The following is a 20,520-nucleotide window of genomic DNA, read 5'->3' as shown; positions in this document are numbered from 1 at the left end:
TAAATAATCATAATGAGGAAAACTATGCCCGATTTCGTGTCATAGATTATTATGGTTGCGGTGCCTGGGACAAGACTCATATGATGTCATTGTCTTCAAGAACGACATCATAGATCCACGTCCAGCGACAGGCCCCAGACATATAACGCTCTATAAAAGGCACTTCAGCCTTCTTTATCTGCCATACAACTATCCATACCGAACTTACTACCTACTCTCATTCCTGACTCAAGCACCCAACTCCAAACAAAACCTAATCTCAACCACCAACCAAAATGTCCACCCAACGCCAAACAACAAACCTACACAACCCCGCCGCAACTCAAGGCGGAAACCAAGGGCTCGGTCACGTCGATGTACGTTCTCCCTCCTCCTCAACATCCTCCCCAAGGTCCTCCCATCGCATGGCCTACCTCCCCTGCCCTCCGTTTTCATCCCATACCCTCCTACCTAACAAGCAACCCCTATTAACCAATATCCAGACCGACGCCCCCGCGGACACAATCTACGGCTTCCACAGCCTAAGCGAGCAAAAGGGCGCCGCGGAGGACAAGTACAAGAACCGGGCTGTTGCGAGCGCCGGGGGTGTCCCGCTCGAGGGAGATAAAGAGGATAGTAGCTTTATGAATCGGAAGCCCGGGGGTGGGGAGACACTTCCTGGGTGGGAGAAGGCAAAGGAGATGGTTGCTGGGTGAGTAATTGCCTTTCCTGGTTTCTGTTCTTTGGAAGAGGATGTAAAGATGAGGATGAATCGTGGTGCTGACGGGTTGGGTCGGACAGGAAATCGGAGTAGATGAAGGGGGTATTATTTTTGAGTATTAGCGATGAAATGTTCACGGCCTGTGTTTGTTGATATTAAATGAATTAATGAGATGACGCTATGTTTGATTTGGGTGATATATAGCATATTGTTTACTCAAATGGTAGACTATTCCACCTTCGCACTCTTCCCGCGTAGTTTATCCTGCAAAGCAACAATCTTCCCGCCTAGTTTGCCCTTAAACGTCTGTGCCCTAAGCGCAGCCGCCTCTTCAACAGTAACAAAGCGGCGCACGAGAAGGTTGAAGATGCTCCCAAACGCAAGCGCAATAACCGTACTCGTAAGAATGATAACGTTATACGGCATACTGAAGTCTGGGGTCGGAAGCGGGAGGAGGAGGCTGGTTGTGCGGATGTAGATTGGCCTTCCGTGATCAGGAGAAGAGAGCTTGATGACGGCGGGGGCAACGTTGAAGCCTCGGTTCGCGTCGGGCGGGTACTCGGTGTAGCGTAGGATTGCTTTCTCGAAGTCATAGGTTAAGGTGACTGTGGATGCCGGGGGGACGGATAGGGCGAGCTCGAGTTGCGTACCGCGTTCGCGGTCGATGGCGGGGCGGTAGAACGTGTCTTTTACGAAGGCGGATGCGGGGACTTGGCGGCGGATTCCGTCGCCGCCGGTGATGGTTGCCTGAAGTGTGTGGATAAAGGGTCGGAGGAACCAGGGGAGGGTTTCAAAGTAGATGAAGTCGACCGCCTTCTCGCTGGAGGGATTATCGAAGATGATGCGCATCCCACCGCGCTCTTGCCCGTGGCCGACTATTGTTCGCTCAGCATGCAGAACGGGCTCTTCTAATGGGACGTTGGTGTTGATGACTGTCATAGCTTGTTCTGGCAGGTTCAAGTCAAAAGCCTCCGAGGACGGCGGTGTGTAGCAGCGAGTGTATTGACTAGAGAACCTTGTCTCTACCGAATCTGGCGAGGGACGGACTTCTCGCATGGGTGATGTACGTAGGCAGACGGTGTCTTCATTTAGGTCATCCGTCAACGGACAAGAGCCGCTGATCGTGCGTCCAAATACCTCCGAGATGCTCCAGCCTTTTCCGTCGGTCTTCTCTAGCGGGTAGCAGGTGTCTTTCGCGTGATACGGCTTGGAAGTATCGCAAACAAGCTTGTCAGCGGGGATAGGGCGAGGAATTGGGTTACCTATACAGAATTAGTTGGGATATTTTGGACGGTAGGTTGTGATACTGACCCCTTGGGCGTTTCGACCGCTCAATATCCAACACTATGTCCACGGTCTGGTCGATTTGCACCAGACATTCCCCCGATTCCGGGCAGATTGGGCGCACATCAATCGCCATGCTCTGCCAAGCAGCATCAAATAGCTTATGCCCATCAAGCAGACTGGCCACCCCAGCTTTTCCCTTGCACGGCAGAAGCTTCAAAAAAGGCGTCAAGTTCTCCGTGCATACAACTTCTCCTGGGAGTGTTCCGTGGAGGAGATGCAAGTTCTCAGAGGGAAGATCGCCAGCTGGCTCGAATGATGAAACCGGGCGAGTAGTTCTTGTTGAATCTATGAAGTTCAGCGAGGCACAGAAAAGCCCTGATAATGACTGCGTCAAGGTAATCCACTTTGAGAAAGCTCTAAAGAAAACGGTCAGCATAGAAGCCGCAAATAATGTAAGGTCCGACTACATACGTCTCGTCATCCGCTGCCTCAATCCACGCCCACAGCTCAACGCCGGTACCGCCCTCCTTTGCTCCATCCCAAGGACGAGAGCCCCAGCTTTCAGAGTCCCATCGTCCAGTTGTAAATCGAAGATGAAGCTCTCTTGTATTAGCGTGCTGCAGAATCTGACCAAGCGCACGAGGAAAGTAGCTGAAGTGCTGTTGTTCGAATGAGGTTTGCGTTGTATTACTCTTGAAGTTGAACGAGGCGAGTAGAGAAGACGGCGGTAGTGATTGTAGGAGAAGGTTTTCGTCGTAGTTGGACGCCGCGGATCCAACCGACAGCGCGGCGAAGACGAGCGCAAGAAGGAAAAGGATTGTCATCACGTCATGCTTGCCGTCAAGGCTTTTTGAAGCTCGATTGTCGTTGTTTCAGGGGCTAGAAGCCATATACAAGGTCGACTTGACACCGTGGGCCGTTGGGGGGATCGCTTGCCGGTGCGCTTCGTGGTCGCAGATACAGACCGCTTCGATAAACGAGCACAATACCAATGGCCAGCCTGAGATTGAGCTATCGATAGAGTACTGGCGAGGTGAGAGTGCACCGTGGAGGCTCAATCCAACTGGAACCCGGAGAAGCACTAAGCGCGATCCGCGACTAGCGCCATCTCCGTTTCCGCCGCCTTTCAATCTCGATGCCTCCTCTTCACCTCGCTATCTACCCCATCTTGCAGGTTTCCGCCGTACTAGCGCTCTCGCAACATGGCAGCCGAACAAAGAAAGCTGCTTGAGCAGCTTATGGGAGGTAAATAATTCACAATTTCCACCCCTTTCGGCTCCAACCGCAAGCTAACAAACTTCTTCATCGCAGCCGACCAGCTCGTAGGAATCGGCGCATCCTCAAACCCTCAGCTCTCCATCACAGACTCCAAAGTCTGTCGCTCGTATCTCGTCGGAACCTGCCCGCACGATCTATTCACCAATACAAAGCAGGACCTCGGTCCTTGCCCGAAGGTGCATAGTGAGGGATTGAAGACAGAGTATGAGCTCGCGTCCGCGGCGGAAAAGGCAAAATGGGGATTCGACTACGACTACATGCGCGATATGCAGAAGTACATTGACGACTGTGATCGCCGGATTGAGTCTGCGCAGCGGCGACTGGAGAAGACACCTGATGAGATTCGGCAGACGAATAACTTGGTATGTAGCGCCATCCGGAGGTCTTTTGGGACTGAACTGATTTAATTCTCTTTCTAAAACAGCTCAAGCAAATCTCCGACATCACAAAAACCATAAACACCGGCCTCCTCGAGGTCTCCGTCCTCGGCGAAACCGGCTCCGTCGCGCAAGCCCTCAACGAACTGCACAAGATCCGCACGGCAAAACACCAAAAGGAACAATGCGAGCGCGAACTCAAAAACCTCCAAGACACATCTGGCCCCTCGGGCCACCAGAAACTCCAAGTCTGTGACGTCTGCGGCGCGTACCTGAGTCGGCTTGATAATGACCGCCGCTTGGCCGATCACTTTTTTGGAAAGATGCACATGGGATACTCGGATATGCGCAAGGGGTGGAAGAAGCTTAATGAGGAGCTCAAGGGTCGGCCCCCGCCTGTGAGGCACCACGATGAGGAAGATGGTGGTGGGTGGGGTGGTCGGCCTGGTGGTGGACGAGGTCCGCGGTACGGTGGTGGAGGTGGATATAAGAAGCGCGGTGGACGGTGGTGATTTGACTATACCCTACCGTGGTACTTTGTATTGTTGGCTTTGCCTGTCTTCTGTACGGGGTGTGGATTTGCATAGCGCAGGCGTTCTGTTTCTATTCTACGTTGCCTAGGATATTAGGGATGAAAATTGGTGGTAATAAAACCTTTGCGATTCTACGACATTGGCTTTCGAGCTGGGCATTTTCTTCAAACCGATTATTAACTTTACTGCTGAGCAAACTATGATACTTACACTTCCTCCAGGCTATTCGTAGACATACTAATACTCAAAGATGGAAAATCAGAAGACGCAAGAAAATTTGATCACTGAGTTACCTATCAGAAGCCCACTACCGGCTAGTAATGAATACCCAGACCAGAGAATTCCATATATTCAACCAAAAGCTCAAGCAAGTCGATCTCACTACTCGAAAACAGAGCTCCCGCACCCGCACTCGCATTCCATCATGTCATGAGTAAAATAGAATAGAGAATAAAAAAAGGAAATGAAATGACCAAACACCGAGCCCGCAATAACCATCCGAACGAAGGATATGAGAAAAACAGGAAAAAAGATAAGTGGAGTAAATAGGATATGAATAGAAACCACCAGGCGGAGTAAGTACCTAATATACAACTATGCGAGGAGGCACCCCTACTGGGCAGGGGGAGGTTGCTGCGGCGCATGCCCGTTCCCATTCCCATTCGTTGTCGTAGCGTGATATAACTCGTTCATTAACAGCTGATAATCAGACGCTGCCTGCGGTTGCCGGACAAGAATGTCGCGGACGATATTCAGCTGCACGGTTGTGACATTCGGCGCCTGTTGCAGGAGCTGTTGGATTGCAGGACTATTCGCCTGGCCTCCTAGCACCTGGATGGCCGCAGCAAGCCCGGTGGCGGAGGATTGGGCTAGGGGTGGTTGAGGAGGTTGGAATGAATTGTGTGAGGGGATTTGCGGCGGTTGTTGTTGGCCTTGTGGTTGTGGTTGGGGTTGTTGGTGGTATGGAGCTGGGGCTGGTGCTTGGGGCGCACCGGCCGAAAAGGCTGGTGAGGGTGTTGGTGGGTATTGCGCATGTGCTGTAGGTCCAGGACGTGGACCAGGGGTTGCGAAATGGGCTTGCTGTGGTGTGCCGGCGACAGTCAATGGACTTGCTGAGGCTGCGGGCTCCATGCTTGAGTGTTGAGATGGGGGCTGCACTGAGGGTGTGTTTGACTCGCCCGTTTTAATGGCGAAGACGACGAGGAGAACGCGCTCTGTTGTCGTGTCTTCGAGTGAGTTGTTCTCGAGCAATTCGATGAACTCGGGCTTCTTCGTTGACCCGGCCTCTATGGGGATGAGGTAGGTGTCCTTGACGGCTGGCAGAGGGTGTTTGCCAACCACGCCGTATCGTTTGCGGTCCTGGAAGTAGTCGAAAAGTGTATCGAAGCCGGTCTTTTCCTTAGGCGAGATTGGGCTGCTGATGGAGACAACCGTTACATCAGTCGATGTGCTGTACCGTAGACCGCACAGGTAATCGCTGGCGAGCTTGATGTCTATTCTCCCGTCGATGTTCAATGTAGATGGGACGAGCTGGCTCCATGGTATCCTTGCGCTCAAGTCTGCTCCTCCGACATGTCTAGCGAACGATGAGAACTCGGCGGAGATAGGCTTCATAGTAACCTTGCCGTGCCAAATAGAACCCTCCTCGTGGTTGTCCTTTGGCGAATAGGGTGGAGAGTCTGGCTCGTCGTCGTCCTTCAACAGTTGATCGATCTCTGCGTCGGCCTGGACCTTGCCAGTGGGTATTGGTTCGCGAATGTGTGTTGCCACCTCCGGGAAGACTTGTTCCTGACCAGCGCCAGGAGAGTGGCTCCGAGGTGGGAAGTGTTCATCATGGCCCTTTCGTTCAACTGGCGTAGCCTCCTGCGCACCGGCGGTTTTCTCTCCATCGGTCTCTGGCTGCTTCGCAGTTGGGCTCGTTGGGCTTTGCACAGCGGGACTTCCATCGGTTTCAGCAAGAGAGCGGCGAGGAGCAGCTGAGAAGACGGGCTCGCTGGAGATATTAACCTGGTCGTCCTCGACTATCTCCTCACCCTTATGGGTCCGTCTAATTCGCGGTCCCTGCTCTTGGATAATGATGTGCTGTCTTTCAGCTTCCGCCTTGATCTCTGCGTCTTTCTGTTGCAGTTCCTCGCTTGCCATGTCTTGGGAGCTCATTCTAGAGAGAGCCTCAGGGGATAAACTACCTACGAGCAGACGATCCCGTAGAGAAGGGTTCTTCTTTACGTTGAATAAAATCGTCCGCAGTTGTAATTTATAAGCTTCTGTGGGCTCACCAGATCCTCCACATAGATTTTGATACAAGGCATCCTCGACTGAAAGGCCGAGTTGCTGACCAACATCCTCCCCCGACTTGTCCTGGGGCAATTTGAATGACCCTCGAGCAAGTGCATCAGCAAGTTGATCTACAAAGACCTTAGCTAGAGCATTAGCGGCATTTCTCCTAGCCGGAATCGAAATGTCTTTGAAAGACTTGGGTGGCTGAGCGGTTGTGGCATTCGCAAGTGAGGGCTGAGTAGCCGGCTCGTCCTTCACAGGTGCAGGCTTGGCCTGAGCCGTTGAAGCTGCAGCAGGTGGCGAGACTTTCTGCTGTTTCGACTTAGGACCCTTTGCAGAGGTTAGCATGGACTTCACACAAAGGTTGATCGGATCATAAAAACGCACCGATTCAGGCGTTGAAACGTCTGGTTGTTCACTGAACTTTCGCTTCTGGGAGCTGGGCGCTCGTTCTTCAGGAGCTTGACTGGTTTTGTCGACCGCCGGTGTGGTAGTCGCGGCGGCCGGCGTTTCTGATGGAGTGGCAGATTGTCGAGGAGCTGTCGTACGAGCAGGTGTGCTTGCCTCGGGCTTGGCCTCACTTGGCCTGCCTCGTCTTCCACCCTTCTTCCCCTTCTTGCGCTTCGACTGTTTCAGCTCCTCAGCTTCCTTGCGCCTGCGTTCCGCAACCTCCTCCCAGGGCTTCTCGCCGCGTGCCATCTTCTCCAAGAGCACTTTGTGGTGCTCGGGCTTGCATTGCTCACAGTAGTACTCATCGGGCACCTCACCTTTCGCGAACGTCAACCCCATGCAGTCATTGTGTTGCCATGCCGAACAGCTATCACAGCAGATCATATCACGTTCAATATCTTCTTCCTCTTCATATTCGCCACAAATACACCGGATGATCTCTTCTTCCTCCTCGCTAGGAGCGGGGGTAGGTTCGGCGGAGGGTTTCGCGGCTTTATCTTTCGCTTGTACTTTCTTGGACTTCTTCGCAGGCGTTTCGTTGACTAGGTCGAGGTTCTTGTGCTGGCCTTTGGTCGAGCGACCTGAGCGACGCGGTTCATCTGGCAAGCAGTTAGCTCACGGTCCACCGAACGGGGGTAATCGGGGTTCCTGTCGCGCGCAAACAAGCACAAGCTGTTTGGCGCAAGAACATCCGACGTATTGTACTGAGCTTACCGGCCATTGTGGTTGAATATAGCGATTGTAGGTTTCAGATTTCTACGGCGCGATGCAGGTAACGGGTTGTTTCTGAGACAGTTTTGCGCGCGACACCCAGATCTGGTTCTACGACGCGGGGAAATCAAGCATTTAAACCTGGCGGGCGGGAACACAACTAAAACACATACTCGATTGCAGCAGCAGTTAGCGAAGGCAGCTTCTTTATTGTTGCAGCGAGTGATGCGTGAAGGTGTTGAAGGAGATTCGGCACGCGAGGATTGGCATGCGTGGTTAGGCCGACTAGGTCATGTGACTATCACGTGTAGCAACTGCTGCACAGTATATTACGTAATTCGCATTGCGCCATCTGACAGCAGCAACGTTGCTAGAAACAACTCGCATCAGAAATATTCTCTTGATCTGCCGAGAAATTACCAGATAAATCTACGCTATTCACGAAATTCACTACTTTTAGGTCTTCCGGATGCTTTGTGGGGATTATACGTTCCAGTTTCTGTCGGTGAGATAAGTATGCGGGCTGCCAGGAAGTGCGGGGTGTTTGCTGAGCACGACCGGGGCCTCGCAGAATGATCAATTCACTATGGTCTTTACAGAAACGATCCCAAGCTCAAATATACACCTGCGAAGACGTTGGGAAAAAATATCATTATTCAAGGCGCCACGGAAAAGCGCAACCAGGACATGCACGTCCCGGCACAGAGTAGCAGAATACGAAGAATGGGTGTTTCGAATAAAGGTTTTAAAGTGCAAATAGCGAAGCACTTTCAGAATCATTGCTTCTCGGGTATCTCTTCAACTGCCTTCTGGAACTCGACCAGTTCCTCCTTTGGGATGGGGTAAGTGTGTTGCTCTGCGGGGTAGGCCCGGCTCTTGACCTCCTCACGGTACTGTTGAATGCCTTTGATGGCCTCGTTCCAGACGTTGGCATACTGCTTCACAAATTTAGGCAAGAACCGACCCGGCGGGTAATTCCCGGTCATGTCAATTTGGACAAGAACTTGGCCTGAGCAACCATTCCCGGCACCAATACCAATGGTGGGAACGCTGAGCTTCTCTGTGACAATGCTCGCAATTTCTGGCGGCACCGCTTCGATGACCATCATGAATGCGCCAGCTTCTTGTACTGCGACCGCATCCTTCAGCAGTTTGAGTGCACCTGCCGTTGATTTCCCTTGGACGCGAAAGCCTCCAAGCGCGTTTTGGCGCTGCGGCGTGAGACCAATATGCCCTACTACCGGGATTCCGGCAGTTGTGATTTTCTTGATGGCAGGGGCCATTTCCTCTCCTCCTTCGAGCTTAATGCCTTGAACTCGACCTTCTTTAACAATTCGGATGGCTGATTGAAGCGCTTGTTCGGGAGATACTTCGTACGAACCCATGGGCAAATCTCCGACCTAAACGAGGAGGGTTAGCACGATAGAGCGGAAAGGGTTACCGGGTCACGAACCGTGAATGAAGTCTGGGCTGCTCGAGCGACACTTCGGCAATGCAGAATCATATCATCCAATGTCACCTCACTGGTGTCCTGCATACCCAGAGCCACCATTGCTAAGCTATCGCCGACAAGAACCATTTCCATACCGGCGACCTCGGCGACGTGTGCACTTGGAAAATCGTGCGCGGTCAACATGGTAATGGGCTCGCCCTTCTTGTAAAGGTTCCGCAAGGTCTGCAACGTTACTTTCTTCCGAGTGCTGGCGGTATTCGTCCCCAGCGGGGAGTGAGAGCTGTGGCGAACGGCGCATCGCGATGGAAGCCGAGCTGTGATGTTGGTGGTAGAGAGTAAGGGAAGTGCCCTAGGCGAAGAGGCTTGGATTCCTCGACAGACGAGACTTTGTGCGAGCGGGATTCGCTTCGTAGCAGTCCTTAATGTAGCCATTTTCTTTGCTGTATAATTTTTGGTATGTGCTGAAAGAAATCCTCGAGGCCAGCCGAGGAGCTCTAGCTAGGGAGCTATGGCGTCACCGATCTAAAAAGAATGACAGGTGCGGAGTATGGTATGTGGGGGACAGGCTATACACAAGGGTCCAGAAACGAGTTCGAGAATGAGTTAAGTGAAATGAACTTTGACTCCATATCGACAAAAGCAGTGGCGTCTATATAACCAAGCCACGTGCTGGTATATGCTGCGTAGACCAGAGCATTTCGACAAAAAGCGAGGTGGGGGACTTATTTTCATTCTCTCTGCTCCCTTCTGCCGAGTCTTCCCCGCACGTCGCTGATTTATTGGGCCGTATCTTCACCGCCCTTGACGGAATACAGTTTGAGCGGAACGCCACTTGTTCCGGCCCGAGATTGTTTTGACCGAGGCTCATTCTTCTGCTTATCCAGTTCCAGTTTCAACACTATCCCACTACTACAGAGTAGTATACCAGACGACTATGTACGCTTGAAACTTCAAAGAACTTCGTCCTTCGTGTCTCGAAAGACGTGGCCCTTAAAGTGCTCCGGCACGACGTCGCCTGCGATATTGATCGCGTCACTCAAGGCTACGATGTCCGCATTTTCCTCATCCGTAAGCGACATGCCGAGCGCTTTCCAGTTCTCCTCGAGATACTTGAGCCTTTTTGTTCCGGGCATGGGGATTATGCCGTCTCCCTGCTTCAGAAGCCATGCGAGGGCGAGCTGAGATACACTGCAACCCTTCTTCTCCGCCAATTTCCTGAACTGAACCACGGCCTTCACGTTCTGCTCTCGGTTCTCGGGCAGAAAGCGAGGCATCACTTTCACGCGCATGTCGCGTTCGTCTTCTATCTCATTTCCCTGGCTAAAGGTAGATGTCAGAAGGCCCCGTCCTAGTGGCGTGGCTACAACAACCGCGACTCCTAGCTGCCGACAGGTTTCCAGAAGGTCGGTGCCGGCGGGACCCTCGATGAGGCGCGAAACTACCGAGTACTCGGTCTGGACAGCAGCAATGGGTGCGATTCTGTATACGCGGCGGAGCGTGGTAAATGAAACCATGGACAAGCCGATGTGCTTGATCTTGCCCTCGCTAGTAAACTCATTGCATTAGCTTTCCATTACGGGACAGCATCGCAGAATCTGGACTCACTCTTTCAGCTCCACCAGAGCTCTAATAGTTTGCCCGATTGGAGTTTTTGGATTGGCCATATACAGGTAATCTAGCCAGGTACCAATGTCTCTTCTCAACACCCGATGGGATCACTTACATAGGTCAATGGAATCGACACCGAGACTCTTGAGACTCTCCCTGCAAGCCTTCTTGCAATACTCAGAAGAACTGTCGTTTTCCAAGCCGTTCACAAAGCCAAACTTGCTTGCAAGGAAGATTTGATCGCGTTTTCCGGTGCGCTGAAACCATTTTTCGAGGAGCTTCTCGCTATCGCTATACAGACTTCTCGGACGCAGTTAGCTGAGTCACAACGTTGACGGGGTTAGTTGGCATACTCCGAGGTATCCCAGAAAGTCGCTCCCAGTTCCAGAGCACGATCGAGGATGGCAAATTGTTGCTCCTCGCTGGGAGTTGTCCCATACGTTTGATACGAAAGCTCCATCAAGCCAAAGCCCAAAGCTGGCACTCGTGGGCCTCCCTTACCCAGGAGACGAGGAGGGACCTGACTTGCAGACATGATGATGAAGGAACTGCGAGGGTTTTCGAACTGTGATATGCTTGAATATCTGTGAATATGTCGATTATGGTGACCCAAAAGTGCATGCTCGATGTACTTTTATAGCCATGCTTCAAGGTCGTGCCGGCGTTAATGGAGATCAAGTGAGACCGGTGTTTGTAGACTACAACACTTTGGTGAGATGATATACTACATCCGATTACGCTCTCCCATTCTGACAACCAGTAGCGCCATTCCCTGTGGCTTAGCACAGAAAACCGTATAGACCACGTAGGTACCTACTCAACAGACCGAGGCGCTGCAGGTTGGATAGGGCTGAGCTTCAACCAATCACAGGCGAGAGTTTCCGAGCACGCCAACCATCAACCACCAGCCGCAGTCCGCCCCTCTATCCATCTTCCTCTTCATTTCCACTTCAGCTTCTATCCCAAATCCCTTCTCGTTTGGCTTGAACGTTACCCATTTTTATATTATTGAATCACCGCTGATTCCACCCGACAGCGCCAATCGCTCGGTCTCTTCCTTTCCCGAGAATGACGAAGATGGCGGAATAAGGCGCATACCAACGAGACCCAATAAATGGCGTCGAATTCGCCGAGACCATCAGGGTAGACATGGGAAGTGTCTGCAATGTCGTGTCATATTTTCGTCACGTCGCGTGTGCTATCCATTGAGCGTTGCGTGCCTTGGTTCACGAGACACCAGACCCGACCTGCACCAGCCAAAATGACTCGGGCAGAAGTCGTCCCTAGGAAGACCAGCCACAAGGTCAAGGCCAGGGTCAAGTCTGGCTGTCGGACCTGCAAGTAGGTCATTCGCTGTGAATCTCGTTTCTCGAGTCAGAGCACGTTACTGATTTTATCAAACAGGATCCGGAAAGTCAAATGCGACGAGGCTTACCAGTCTGTACCCGATGTCACTCTACCGGCCGTGTCTGCGATGGCTATGGCGTATGAGGTGGTGGCAACCAATATTGGCACCATGGGGCTTTGGATGGCCCACGCGACGTGTGCGACTTCCCTTCACTCGCCTGTATATCCACTCTCGTTGTTAGCACAGACAACATGGCATCCTTTGACTGGTTTCGGGGTCGAACGATCATCAAGCTGCCGGGCTCATACCTGTTCCGACTTCTGGGCGAAGACAATCTTACAGGTCAGTAATAGCGAGCAGGCTGTCTGGCAAGCCGTTATGGCCCTGAGCTCGACGCACAGGGTCGGCTTTGTCGAAGCCAACTCGGATCTGGCTAGCAGGCTTGAGCAGACGACACTACGCCACTTAATCAAGGCTGCCAATTTTTTGCAGCCGCACTTCTCCGCTCAGGATAAGACGTCAGCTCGTATAGTTCTGATCATCTGTCTTGTGTTTATCGTGCTTGACCTGCTCCGCGGACATTTTGTCTCCGCCCAACTTTATCTCCGCAACGGGCTGCGCATTCTGGAGACGCAATCCGCCATCCGTTTCAAGCGTTGCGAGTCGCAAGACTTTCTACACCCAACTGGTCAGTCCATCGATGACTCCATAGGTGAGGCATTCTTTCGCCTCCACACTCAAGTAGAGCTCCTACAGCACCAACAACGACCATGTTCCTGCATTCTCCCACCCCCGATCCAACTACCACTCCACGGAGAAATCTCCCCAGATCCCCTCTTTCTTTCATACACACCTGCATGACGTGGCCTGGACTACCTCATGAATGACGTCTTCCGACTTTCTGCACACGGCCGCATTCACGCAGTGAAAGTAGGGGCAGAAGCGGAAGACCTAGCCACTCACCAAGCTCGCATAACCAGTAGACTCCAAGCCTGGCTCAAAACATACAACGCCTCTCTCTCCTCCCTCCAACTGTCTATCTCCTCTACTGTCGTCGAGGTAAAAGCCAAAGTCCACCGCCTTGTCCTCAGCTACCGCATCATGCTGGGCATAATGACAGAGACAGCCCTGCACCAAGATAACGAAGCAATCTTCGACCAAGTATACCTCCCATCACAAAAAAAAGTAAACCTCCTATCCGAATCATACAAGCTCGCTATGGAGGACCCAAAATACCCAGCCAGCCTAGTATCCACCGCTGTTCCCTACGGCCAAAAATCACTGTCATCCATCCATCTCACGGCCAAAGAACAAGACAAGAAAAGCAGATGGATAGGCGGCTGCGACATGTCTCACATTATTATCGAGATCTGCTGGATGATCCCACTCTTCTACGTCGCAATTAAATGTCGGCAGCGTCGGATCCGGCGGGAAGCGATTCGGCTTCTTGAATCAACGAACCATCGCGAGGGCATCTGGGATGCAAAAATCACCGCTTGTATTGCCAGATGAGTTATGGAGATTGAGGAGGGGGATTTCTACGATTCCTTTTCAGATCTCGATAACGTCTCTATCCTCAGTCCGGGCAGTGAATGTGAGTCTGACGGCGTGAACGCAAATGACAAGAACTCCACACAATCAGCATCGAGCAGCTCAGATCTATATCTAAATACCGAGTCGATGCTACCAGAGTCAAGCCGCATCCGAGACCTCGAGGTGCGCATGGAGGGTTTCCCCTCGAGAAGTTAATTCTGTTTGGTGGGTGGAAGGGGATGGAAGGGGGTAGGTAGGGTCTGTATTGGAGAGTATCATGTCCTGGAGCAACGATGGCTCTGATAATGGTATATCCGGGCACTGTGCATTTTATTGAAACAATACGCAGTGTTAGCTGCTTAGATTGGGATGTAAATAATGAGTGGTAGAACCGATGTTATATGCGCAGGGTGTCTGGAACAAGGCAAACGGGCTGCATATTTTTCGCTACGGCCGCCCGCTCTCCATGGATCATGCCCTGCGACACTTGCCTCTTGACGGCAACTTGACGGCAGGCAGCCTTCGTCACTGGCAAGGGTATGCATCCAGAAGTTCCTCAAGCACAACCCATACAAATCGAGATGTCTCCTTATAGGGGCAAAACGCGGGTAAAACACTACCCTGCACAGGGCGCTTGGTCTAGTGGTATGACGCGGCATTTGCAGTTGCGGTTCTTTTATCGGAGAAACCCCACCTCTTGAAAGAGGTAACTCTCATTGCTGAGGTCCCGGGTTCAATTCCCGGAGTGTCCATTTTGTTGAACAGCTGTCTTTTTTATCTGACCAGATAAATACTTCTAACTAAATATCTTTTACCGTGCGTGTTTTTTTTTTTCTGTCACCGGAGAAAAAAAGAAACTTTTGTCCTGAATTCAGATAACGCCGGGCGGATAGCGAAGTTGGAAATAAGAAAGTTGTGAATTAGTGTAGGACGATCGCTTACTCAATAGGCTCATCATTACAATACAAAACATGGATATGAAGGAACCTTGTATTTCTCTTGAACCGCTCAGCTACCTGCCGCAAACCTAGCATACCTAATCCTCCAACAATCCCGCCGAGCTCTAGGTGAATTCGAATCCCTTCACGCTCTAGATGAATAAAGTGCATAAACTAGGTGAGATAGATACTACACCTGGGAATAATAACCACTTGAGAAAAGAGAAGGAGAAGGAGGCGCATCCAGGATGGACCCCATGCAGAAGATAGGGGCCAAGTGGAAAGAAGAACCCTCTTGAACACAAACACGAACACAGCACCCACCTTGCACCGATCGAAGTAGTCGGTCACCAGGTACACACGTATGCGACCCCGCAAAAAGCCTCCGCACATGGAAAGAAAAAAAAAACCAAGGAATAGAAAGGAGGAAAAGAGTACTGCAAATGGAGATAGAGGATAAAATCGGCCTAATGAGAAGATGCAAATGCAAATGGAAATGCGTAGAGAGACGGTTCCGAATGGATAAAAGCGGCTGTACTCGACATTTGCAGCGCGTCTTTCGAGAATTGGGGAGTTCTGTTCACCTCTCGAATCGCACCCGCTTTTCGAAGTCCCAAATCTCACGCATGCCGAGGTACTCGGTAAGACGCGGAAGAACAGAGTCCGCTGGCAATCAGTCGGCGTAAGTGCAAGAAAAATCCAAGAACACCGGTGCTATGACACTGTTCCGTAGAACATTGAATATAGTGGAAATCGACCGCAATAAACGTGGAGATAAATCAAAGGGGCAAGCGCAGACAAATGAAAATGAGAATCAGCAGCGTCGTCGATCAAATGCAAAATCAATCAATGCTCATACTGATCTTGTCGGTCATATTGCATTCAAGCAAATGCGAAGTATAGGGCAACGCGGAACGGATCGAGCAATTCACTGAAGACATAGAGCTGCATCGAAAGCAAGAAGACATGCTGCCATAGACGCGTGAATATGCATTGAACACATGGCCACTATCCGTTGTCAATGTCGATAAAGCGGGGCATACTAGACATGATCGTATTGGTCCCTGAGCGGTCGTTCGAGCTGGAAGAGCAATGAGTCCAGTTCAGCCCAGTTCGCTGAGTTCGCCGCGAATTTGCGGTGTTTTCTTGTCATTGTGTGCTAGTCCTGCGTCAGCTCTTCGCCTTCTCAGTATGAGAAGACGAGACACCTACCTCATCAAAGTCGTCAAACTTATCTCTGCAGTTCTCACAGTAGCCCGGTTTCGGATCTCTCCGCCTCTCTTTCTTTCGGATAATGGCCCGCAACCTTGTTGGGTCCGTTCCCTCTGATTGCGTGGTTTCCTCTTCGATGTTTCCGAGCTTATCAAGACGGGTCGCCTTGCCCAAACGGTCGCCGTTCACCTTCTCCGTCTTACCTGGAGCGGCCGTGTCCAAGGGCCGGTAAGGCTGGGCGACACCAGCGGAGTACCCGACGTGACTTTTCTCGAGCACCTTACGCTTGAGTTCGTGAACCTCCTTGCTGAGACCAGCTTTTGCGCCGGGTGCAGCAGCAGTTGAGGACACCATTTGGGAGCGAATGGCAGACGTGATGTTCGAAGGTTGTACGCCTGAGGCGGCCGGTTCCCGGCCATGGTAGAAGGGGCCTTTGCGGTGGAGCTGAGGCGGGACGAAGCTCTCGGAGCTCTTCTTAGGCGATAGAGGTAGTTCTTGGGGAGCGTCCTGGGTCTCCTCTCGCTTTATATACGGCGGTGGTATGAGCTCATCTCCCTCGGTAGGGCTTGTTTCTTTTTTCACAGCTGGCCGTTCGTTTTCGTTCTGCACTTCCGCTGCGTTGTCCCGCAATCGAGGAACCGCAGGTTTGATGAATTCTTTCTTCTCTTTCTCCTGGCGAGCACGGTGCCTCTCCACATCGCGCTTGGAAGGAGCATCCTCAATGAAAGGGCACTTTCCCAGAGGTGCACTTCTGAATTGCGGCCAGATACCATCCTGACGTTTGGCGACTTTAGGAAAGTCTCGAACCATAACCGGCCTTGTCTTTTCGTCCATATCATGGACATATATGAATGGGCCCTTAAAAAGTACCAGGTCCTTGAGCACGGACAAGTGGCTACGATCAGACGGACCACTAAGCTCGTTCTGGAGAACCTGAGAAAGATCGTCTTTGCCTCTGGATTTAACCTGACCACCACCTGTAGCGTTTCGCGACTGGCTGTTCGAATTGGCGATATCGGCGTCATTGATTGTGGCAATCATTCGCTGTAGCTTCTCAACGGCCCATATCTTCATTCCCATCTCACGGGCTCGATGTAATACATCCTGACTCTGTTCGCGTTTCGGACAGACAGATAGATGCAAATGCATTTCAAGTTCGGCTGGGTTGATCGTTTGCAACGTCCCGTCTCCTGCCAAGTCATGTGGTGTGTCATGAGTGTGCTCCGTATGGGCTCGACGATCTATCTCGGGAGGGATGGGACGGGAGGTCACGACGTGAGTGACTAGACGCGAGAAAAACTTTTCTTCGCGCTGTAAATTGCATCAGTAAGAGATGACAAGCTCAGTCCAATTAGGAGCTTGAGGCTCTAGAGGCCATTTCGGCGAAAGAAAACCAACGGAGGACTCGACGTAAAATTGAGAAACTTACCGCTCCCAGAGCAATGACCTGTCTCGAACATTTGCTGCGAAGGTCAAGCGGCACAGCATCGAAGTAAAAGACAAAGTGAGGGAACGCCTTTCGGTAGTGCCTCTGCCACTGTCTGATCGAAATATTTTCTGCGGGAGGCTTTTCCTGCTTCGTACTCTTCGACTGAGGCTGCCTCTCCTTGTCCCTGGCAGCTACCAACTTCTTTTCAAAGGCACTTGGCTGGGCATTGTTCGACCTGCGGGTAAACAACTTCGAGTCCGTGCCCTGGAGTGTGGAGATCTTGGTCTGGTTTGTGGGTTGAGCGTCCGCCCCGGAACCGTCCACAACTTGCTTCTTCGGAGGCTGGCCGTAAGGGATGTCAATATGTGCAGTCGTCGTCCGGGGACGTTTGGCAGGCACGAGGCCTACCCTGTGAGGGGAATTGGTGGCATTCGGCACGTTTGCGAGTGGTCGGCGAGTCGACATGTTTAGGGAGAGTTCGCGCGCTGGGGGTATGGATACTGCTGCCATAGGGTAACAATATACAGTAGCACTCCAAAAGAGAAGATTCACAGGGTCGAAACGCTCGTGAACGAGGGGAGACAGAGCACGCGACAAGGCGACACGTCTCGAAGGCTGGGAAAAGGTCGCTCAGAGAAGTGTCATTGTACGCGCGGTAAGAAAAAAAAAAAAACAGAAGGTAGAAGAGCGTCAGTGAGGAAGGCAGGGCCTCGAGAGAGAGGCAAGCAACGAACTGCCAGAGCCAGAGGTGCAGGAGGGAGGCGAGAGTGGTGCAACAGGGGAGTGCAGTGATGATGAGCGAATGCAGGATTGAGGAGGCCGGGCTGAACTAGGCGTGTCAGGCTTAAGGCTGGTGGAGCCCGTTCGTTTGTTTTGTTGCGGGCGGGATCTGCCAGACAACCACCGCGTCCGGTCTGGCATCGTCATTCTTCCACGCGATCTCGCTCGCAACAACCGCCAAAACTGCCGGATACTTGATGGGAGCCGTTCTTTGATATTGATCCTGGTTATTGAACATTTCGTGTGTCCATTATTCCTGTCTGTTATAACAATAACCTCGCAGCAACCAGACAACAGCCATCACAACAACTACTCCAACAAGTAAACACTAAACATACAGCGCTCATTTTATCGTACACTAACTAAGCGGTCATGCAATGGGTATCTATCCTATACAGCCCAGCTCTCCCAAGTCTAATCGCGGAGTGCTTCAATATCGTCGACCTGAAGAATGCGCCATCTTAGTATTTTTCCGATCCACAATCACGATCGAGACCGCCACTCAATTCAAGAATGATACGTACCTCTTTCACAGCCTCGGTTGTTAATACAATAGGGTTGTCGTCTCCGACGCAAACACTGTCTTCTATGCGAATACCAATACCTCGGAACTTGGCCGGCCATCGGTCGTCGTCCGGAACATAGATACCACTGTGAAGTTTAGCTTGGGTGAAAGTCGGCGAAAGCTACAGCGGCGGATACTTACGGTTCTATCGTAACGCATTGACCGGCCTTGAGGTCGTAGCCTCTCGAGTATCCAGGACAATCGTGAACATCCAGCCCAATATAGTGTCCCAGGTGGTGTGGGAACAGCGTCCGTATGGACTGTTCAACTACGGTCAGCGACGGGCAAGTTAGCTCACGCAAGAGAAACGTACCTCTCCAGAGAAATTGAAGCCGAGCTGCGTCAATTGATCTTTCAGTCCGGTTTCGGCAATGCCGTGGATGCGGTCAAGTGAGAGTTTTGCACTTTCTCTGCAGAGAGCGACGCAGCTGCGATGCACATTCAATACCGCGTTATACAGGTCGCGCTGTGGATCCGAGAACTTGCCATTGACGGGCCAGGTCCTGGTAATGTCGGAGATATAAGAGCCCATTTCCTGCAAATATCAGCACAGGTTCCAAGTTTTCTTCTCAATGCGACATACACCGCCACCGTCAACCAATACCATATCTCCATCGCTATTCGCTTCAGTTAGTCGGTTTTTCAATCCCTAAGCCGCTTCAACTTACTTCAGTAAATCATCATTTCTCGTATAGTGGATACTTAGAGCGTTCTTCTTTCGTCAGTATGCAGTCCTCCTAAGCAGCAATTGGCACATACCGAACCACCAGCAACCACGGGAACAAAAGCGCGACCGTCGCAGTCGTTGATTCTGAAGTTGTACTCCAAAAACGCAGCCAGGTCCTTTTCTTTCGTAAATCCGTGCCTCATAGCCTCGGTGAACGCCCGTCCAGACGCCTGACCGACTCGGCGCAATTGGACGACCTCCTCCTCGCTCTTGAAGGACCTCATTTCGTTGAGGATGGGCTTCAGAGGCTTGACCTTGGCGGGATCAACAATTTTCTTCAGGCTCTCCGAAGCTCCAGTAGGACCGTATAAAAATCGGTGTAAGGACGACCTCCCTGGGTCGACGACTGGGATATCTGTATAAATTTCTGTGGCGTCGGCGAGAAATTTAGGAAGGAGGCTGCTGATCCGTTCGATATCTCCTGACTATACACAATATTTTAGCATCAGGGCACTAGTATTGGCGAATAGTGAAATATTGACGGCTTGTCTCACCTCGTCAGCATTGAAGACATCCATCGCGGCCTGTGTGCCTGAGCGCGCCCCGTCCCATAATTCAGCCCTCGGGTCCTTCTCGCGGGTATATAAATGAAAGAGATGATTGTCGCCCGAGCCATCGTTTACTATAGCCAGTTAGCTAGTTCAATATCAATCACGCTCTTCTCGGGAAATTTACTGATGATTGCAAGAGCATTCGGTTCATTGAAGCCTGAGTCAGTTAGCCAACTAGCCTTGAATTGGTCCCATTGTATGCTAACCGGTCAGGTAGAAGAAGTTCGATTCTTGTCGGTATGGGTTGAATATTGCCGGAGCTTGGTAGGTGACCTCCGCGGCGGCCAGGACAGCGACGGCATGTTTGGGGAGCCTGTTGGCGAGTCTTGAACGGCGATGCGCGTACTCGAGGGCAGTGATTCCGGGAGTCACTAATTCAGTCAATAATCATATCACAGCAGGGTCACGTAGAGGTGGGGGAAGAGGTACGCACGCTCTCCAGGATTTAACAAATGCGGATGAGTCTCGTGCAGCGGTTGTCCGAACTTAAGCTCTGCGGCCGAGATGGACGAAGCATAACCGCGGCGGGCAACAGATTGACTTTGAGCCCTGGGTTGGCTCAACCTTGGGAGAGTTCCCACGCAAAATGGGCGACTGATGTAACGAGGCAACTGGCGCCCAAACACTCTGCATGTCGCCATGCTGAATATACCGATTTGCTCAAGCTTCGGGTTGTTATCCAGCCACTGGAGATGTCAGGATGGGTTATCGTCGGAGCCTCGGCGGCCCGCGACCGACCGCTTCCCAAAAGAGCTCAAGGCCC

The 20,520-nt window shown here is 51.7% G+C and overlaps 9 protein-coding genes and 1 non-coding gene across 10 annotated transcripts; 4 read left to right on the top strand and 6 right to left on the bottom strand.

The window, feature by feature from the left end:
• Window positions 1-275: 275 nt before the first annotated feature.
• On the top strand, window positions 276-695 carry BDV17DRAFT_291041 (uncharacterized protein; the record flags this gene model as incomplete). Its single annotated transcript, XM_073762042.1, has 2 exons — window positions 276-356; window positions 483-695. The coding sequence occupies 2 exons, from the start codon at window positions 276-278 to the stop codon at window positions 693-695; spliced, it is 294 nt and encodes a 97-aa protein (XP_073615878.1).
• Window positions 692-3,026, bottom strand: gpi16 (GPI-anchor transamidase subunit GPI16). Its single transcript, XM_073765188.1, has 3 exons — window positions 2,459-3,026; window positions 2,012-2,403; window positions 692-1,962 (listed from the first exon to the last, which is right to left on the bottom strand). The coding sequence occupies exons 1-3, from the start codon at window positions 2,809-2,811 to the stop codon at window positions 929-931; spliced, it is 1,779 nt and encodes a 592-aa protein (XP_073615877.1). The 5' UTR covers window positions 2,812-3,026; the 3' UTR covers window positions 692-928.
• A 115-nt stretch (window positions 3,027-3,141) lies between these two features.
• Window positions 3,142-4,386, top strand: BDV17DRAFT_262632 (LUC7 domain-containing protein). Its single transcript, XM_073757807.1, has 3 exons — window positions 3,142-3,232; window positions 3,299-3,627; window positions 3,690-4,386. The coding sequence occupies exons 1-3, from the start codon at window positions 3,190-3,192 to the stop codon at window positions 4,152-4,154; spliced, it is 837 nt and encodes a 278-aa protein (XP_073615876.1). The 5' UTR covers window positions 3,142-3,189; the 3' UTR covers window positions 4,155-4,386.
• Window positions 4,387-4,439: 53 nt separating this feature from the next.
• BDV17DRAFT_262629 (putative PHD finger domain protein) lies at window positions 4,440-7,896 on the bottom strand. The gene is made up of 3 exons (XM_073757806.1): window positions 7,617-7,896; window positions 6,840-7,501; window positions 4,440-6,782 (listed from the first exon to the last, which is right to left on the bottom strand). The coding sequence occupies exons 1-3, from the start codon at window positions 7,621-7,623 to the stop codon at window positions 4,788-4,790; spliced, it is 2,664 nt and encodes an 887-aa protein (XP_073615875.1). The 5' UTR covers window positions 7,624-7,896; the 3' UTR covers window positions 4,440-4,787.
• A 485-nt stretch (window positions 7,897-8,381) lies between these two features.
• On the bottom strand, window positions 8,382-9,757 carry BDV17DRAFT_82362 (3-methyl-2-oxobutanoate hydroxymethyltransferase ECM31). Its single transcript, XM_073765185.1, has 2 exons — window positions 9,067-9,757; window positions 8,382-9,013 (listed from the first exon to the last, which is right to left on the bottom strand). Exons 1-2 carry the CDS (start codon window positions 9,496-9,498, stop codon window positions 8,390-8,392), a joined length of 1,056 nt encoding a protein of 351 aa, XP_073615874.1. The 5' UTR covers window positions 9,499-9,757; the 3' UTR covers window positions 8,382-8,389.
• Window positions 9,758-10,016: 259 nt separating this feature from the next.
• On the bottom strand, window positions 10,017-11,209 carry BDV17DRAFT_291036 (putative aldo-keto reductase (AKR13); the record flags this gene model as incomplete). Its single annotated transcript, XM_073762041.1, has 4 exons — window positions 10,017-10,611; window positions 10,672-10,741; window positions 10,790-10,974; window positions 11,028-11,209. 4 exons carry the CDS (start codon window positions 11,207-11,209, stop codon window positions 10,017-10,019), a joined length of 1,032 nt encoding a protein of 343 aa, XP_073615873.1.
• A 432-nt stretch (window positions 11,210-11,641) lies between these two features.
• Window positions 11,642-13,210, top strand: BDV17DRAFT_82387 (uncharacterized protein). Its single transcript, XM_073765186.1, has 2 exons — window positions 11,642-12,015; window positions 12,079-13,210. The coding sequence occupies exons 1-2, from the start codon at window positions 11,840-11,842 to the stop codon at window positions 12,881-12,883; spliced, it is 981 nt and encodes a 326-aa protein (XP_073615872.1). The 5' UTR covers window positions 11,642-11,839; the 3' UTR covers window positions 12,884-13,210.
• A 973-nt stretch (window positions 13,211-14,183) lies between these two features.
• On the top strand, window positions 14,184-14,307 carry BDV17DRAFT_t76. Its single transcript has one exon. It is a non-coding gene; the product is annotated as a tRNA-Ala (tRNA).
• A 1,114-nt stretch (window positions 14,308-15,421) lies between these two features.
• BDV17DRAFT_82350 (protein serine/threonine kinase activating protein nimO) lies at window positions 15,422-18,024 on the bottom strand. Its single transcript, XM_073765184.1, has 2 exons — window positions 17,135-18,024; window positions 15,422-17,016 (listed from the first exon to the last, which is right to left on the bottom strand). The coding sequence occupies exons 1-2, from the start codon at window positions 17,642-17,644 to the stop codon at window positions 15,664-15,666; spliced, it is 1,863 nt and encodes a 620-aa protein (XP_073615871.1). The 5' UTR covers window positions 17,645-18,024; the 3' UTR covers window positions 15,422-15,663.
• A 17-nt stretch (window positions 18,025-18,041) lies between these two features.
• Window positions 18,042-20,515, bottom strand: BDV17DRAFT_262619 (aminopeptidase P family protein). Its single transcript, XM_073757805.1, has 11 exons — window positions 20,191-20,515; window positions 19,964-20,128; window positions 19,882-19,914; window positions 19,701-19,828; window positions 19,239-19,631; window positions 19,148-19,191; window positions 19,063-19,096; window positions 18,793-19,014; window positions 18,621-18,739; window positions 18,439-18,565; window positions 18,042-18,358 (listed from the first exon to the last, which is right to left on the bottom strand). Exons 1-11 carry the CDS (start codon window positions 20,396-20,398, stop codon window positions 18,329-18,331), a joined length of 1,503 nt encoding a protein of 500 aa, XP_073615870.1. The 5' UTR covers window positions 20,399-20,515; the 3' UTR covers window positions 18,042-18,328.
• Between the last annotated feature and the right edge of the window lie 5 nt (window positions 20,516-20,520).

The sequence above is a fragment of the Aspergillus undulatus genome (genome assembly GCF_047715775.1).
Source record: "Aspergillus undulatus strain CBS 261.88 unplaced genomic scaffold BDV17scaffold_22, whole genome shotgun sequence".
Taxonomy (NCBI): domain Eukaryota; kingdom Fungi; phylum Ascomycota; class Eurotiomycetes; order Eurotiales; family Aspergillaceae; genus Aspergillus; species Aspergillus undulatus.
Note: the sequence above shows the minus strand (reverse complement) of the source record. Positions and strands in the feature narration are given on the sequence as shown.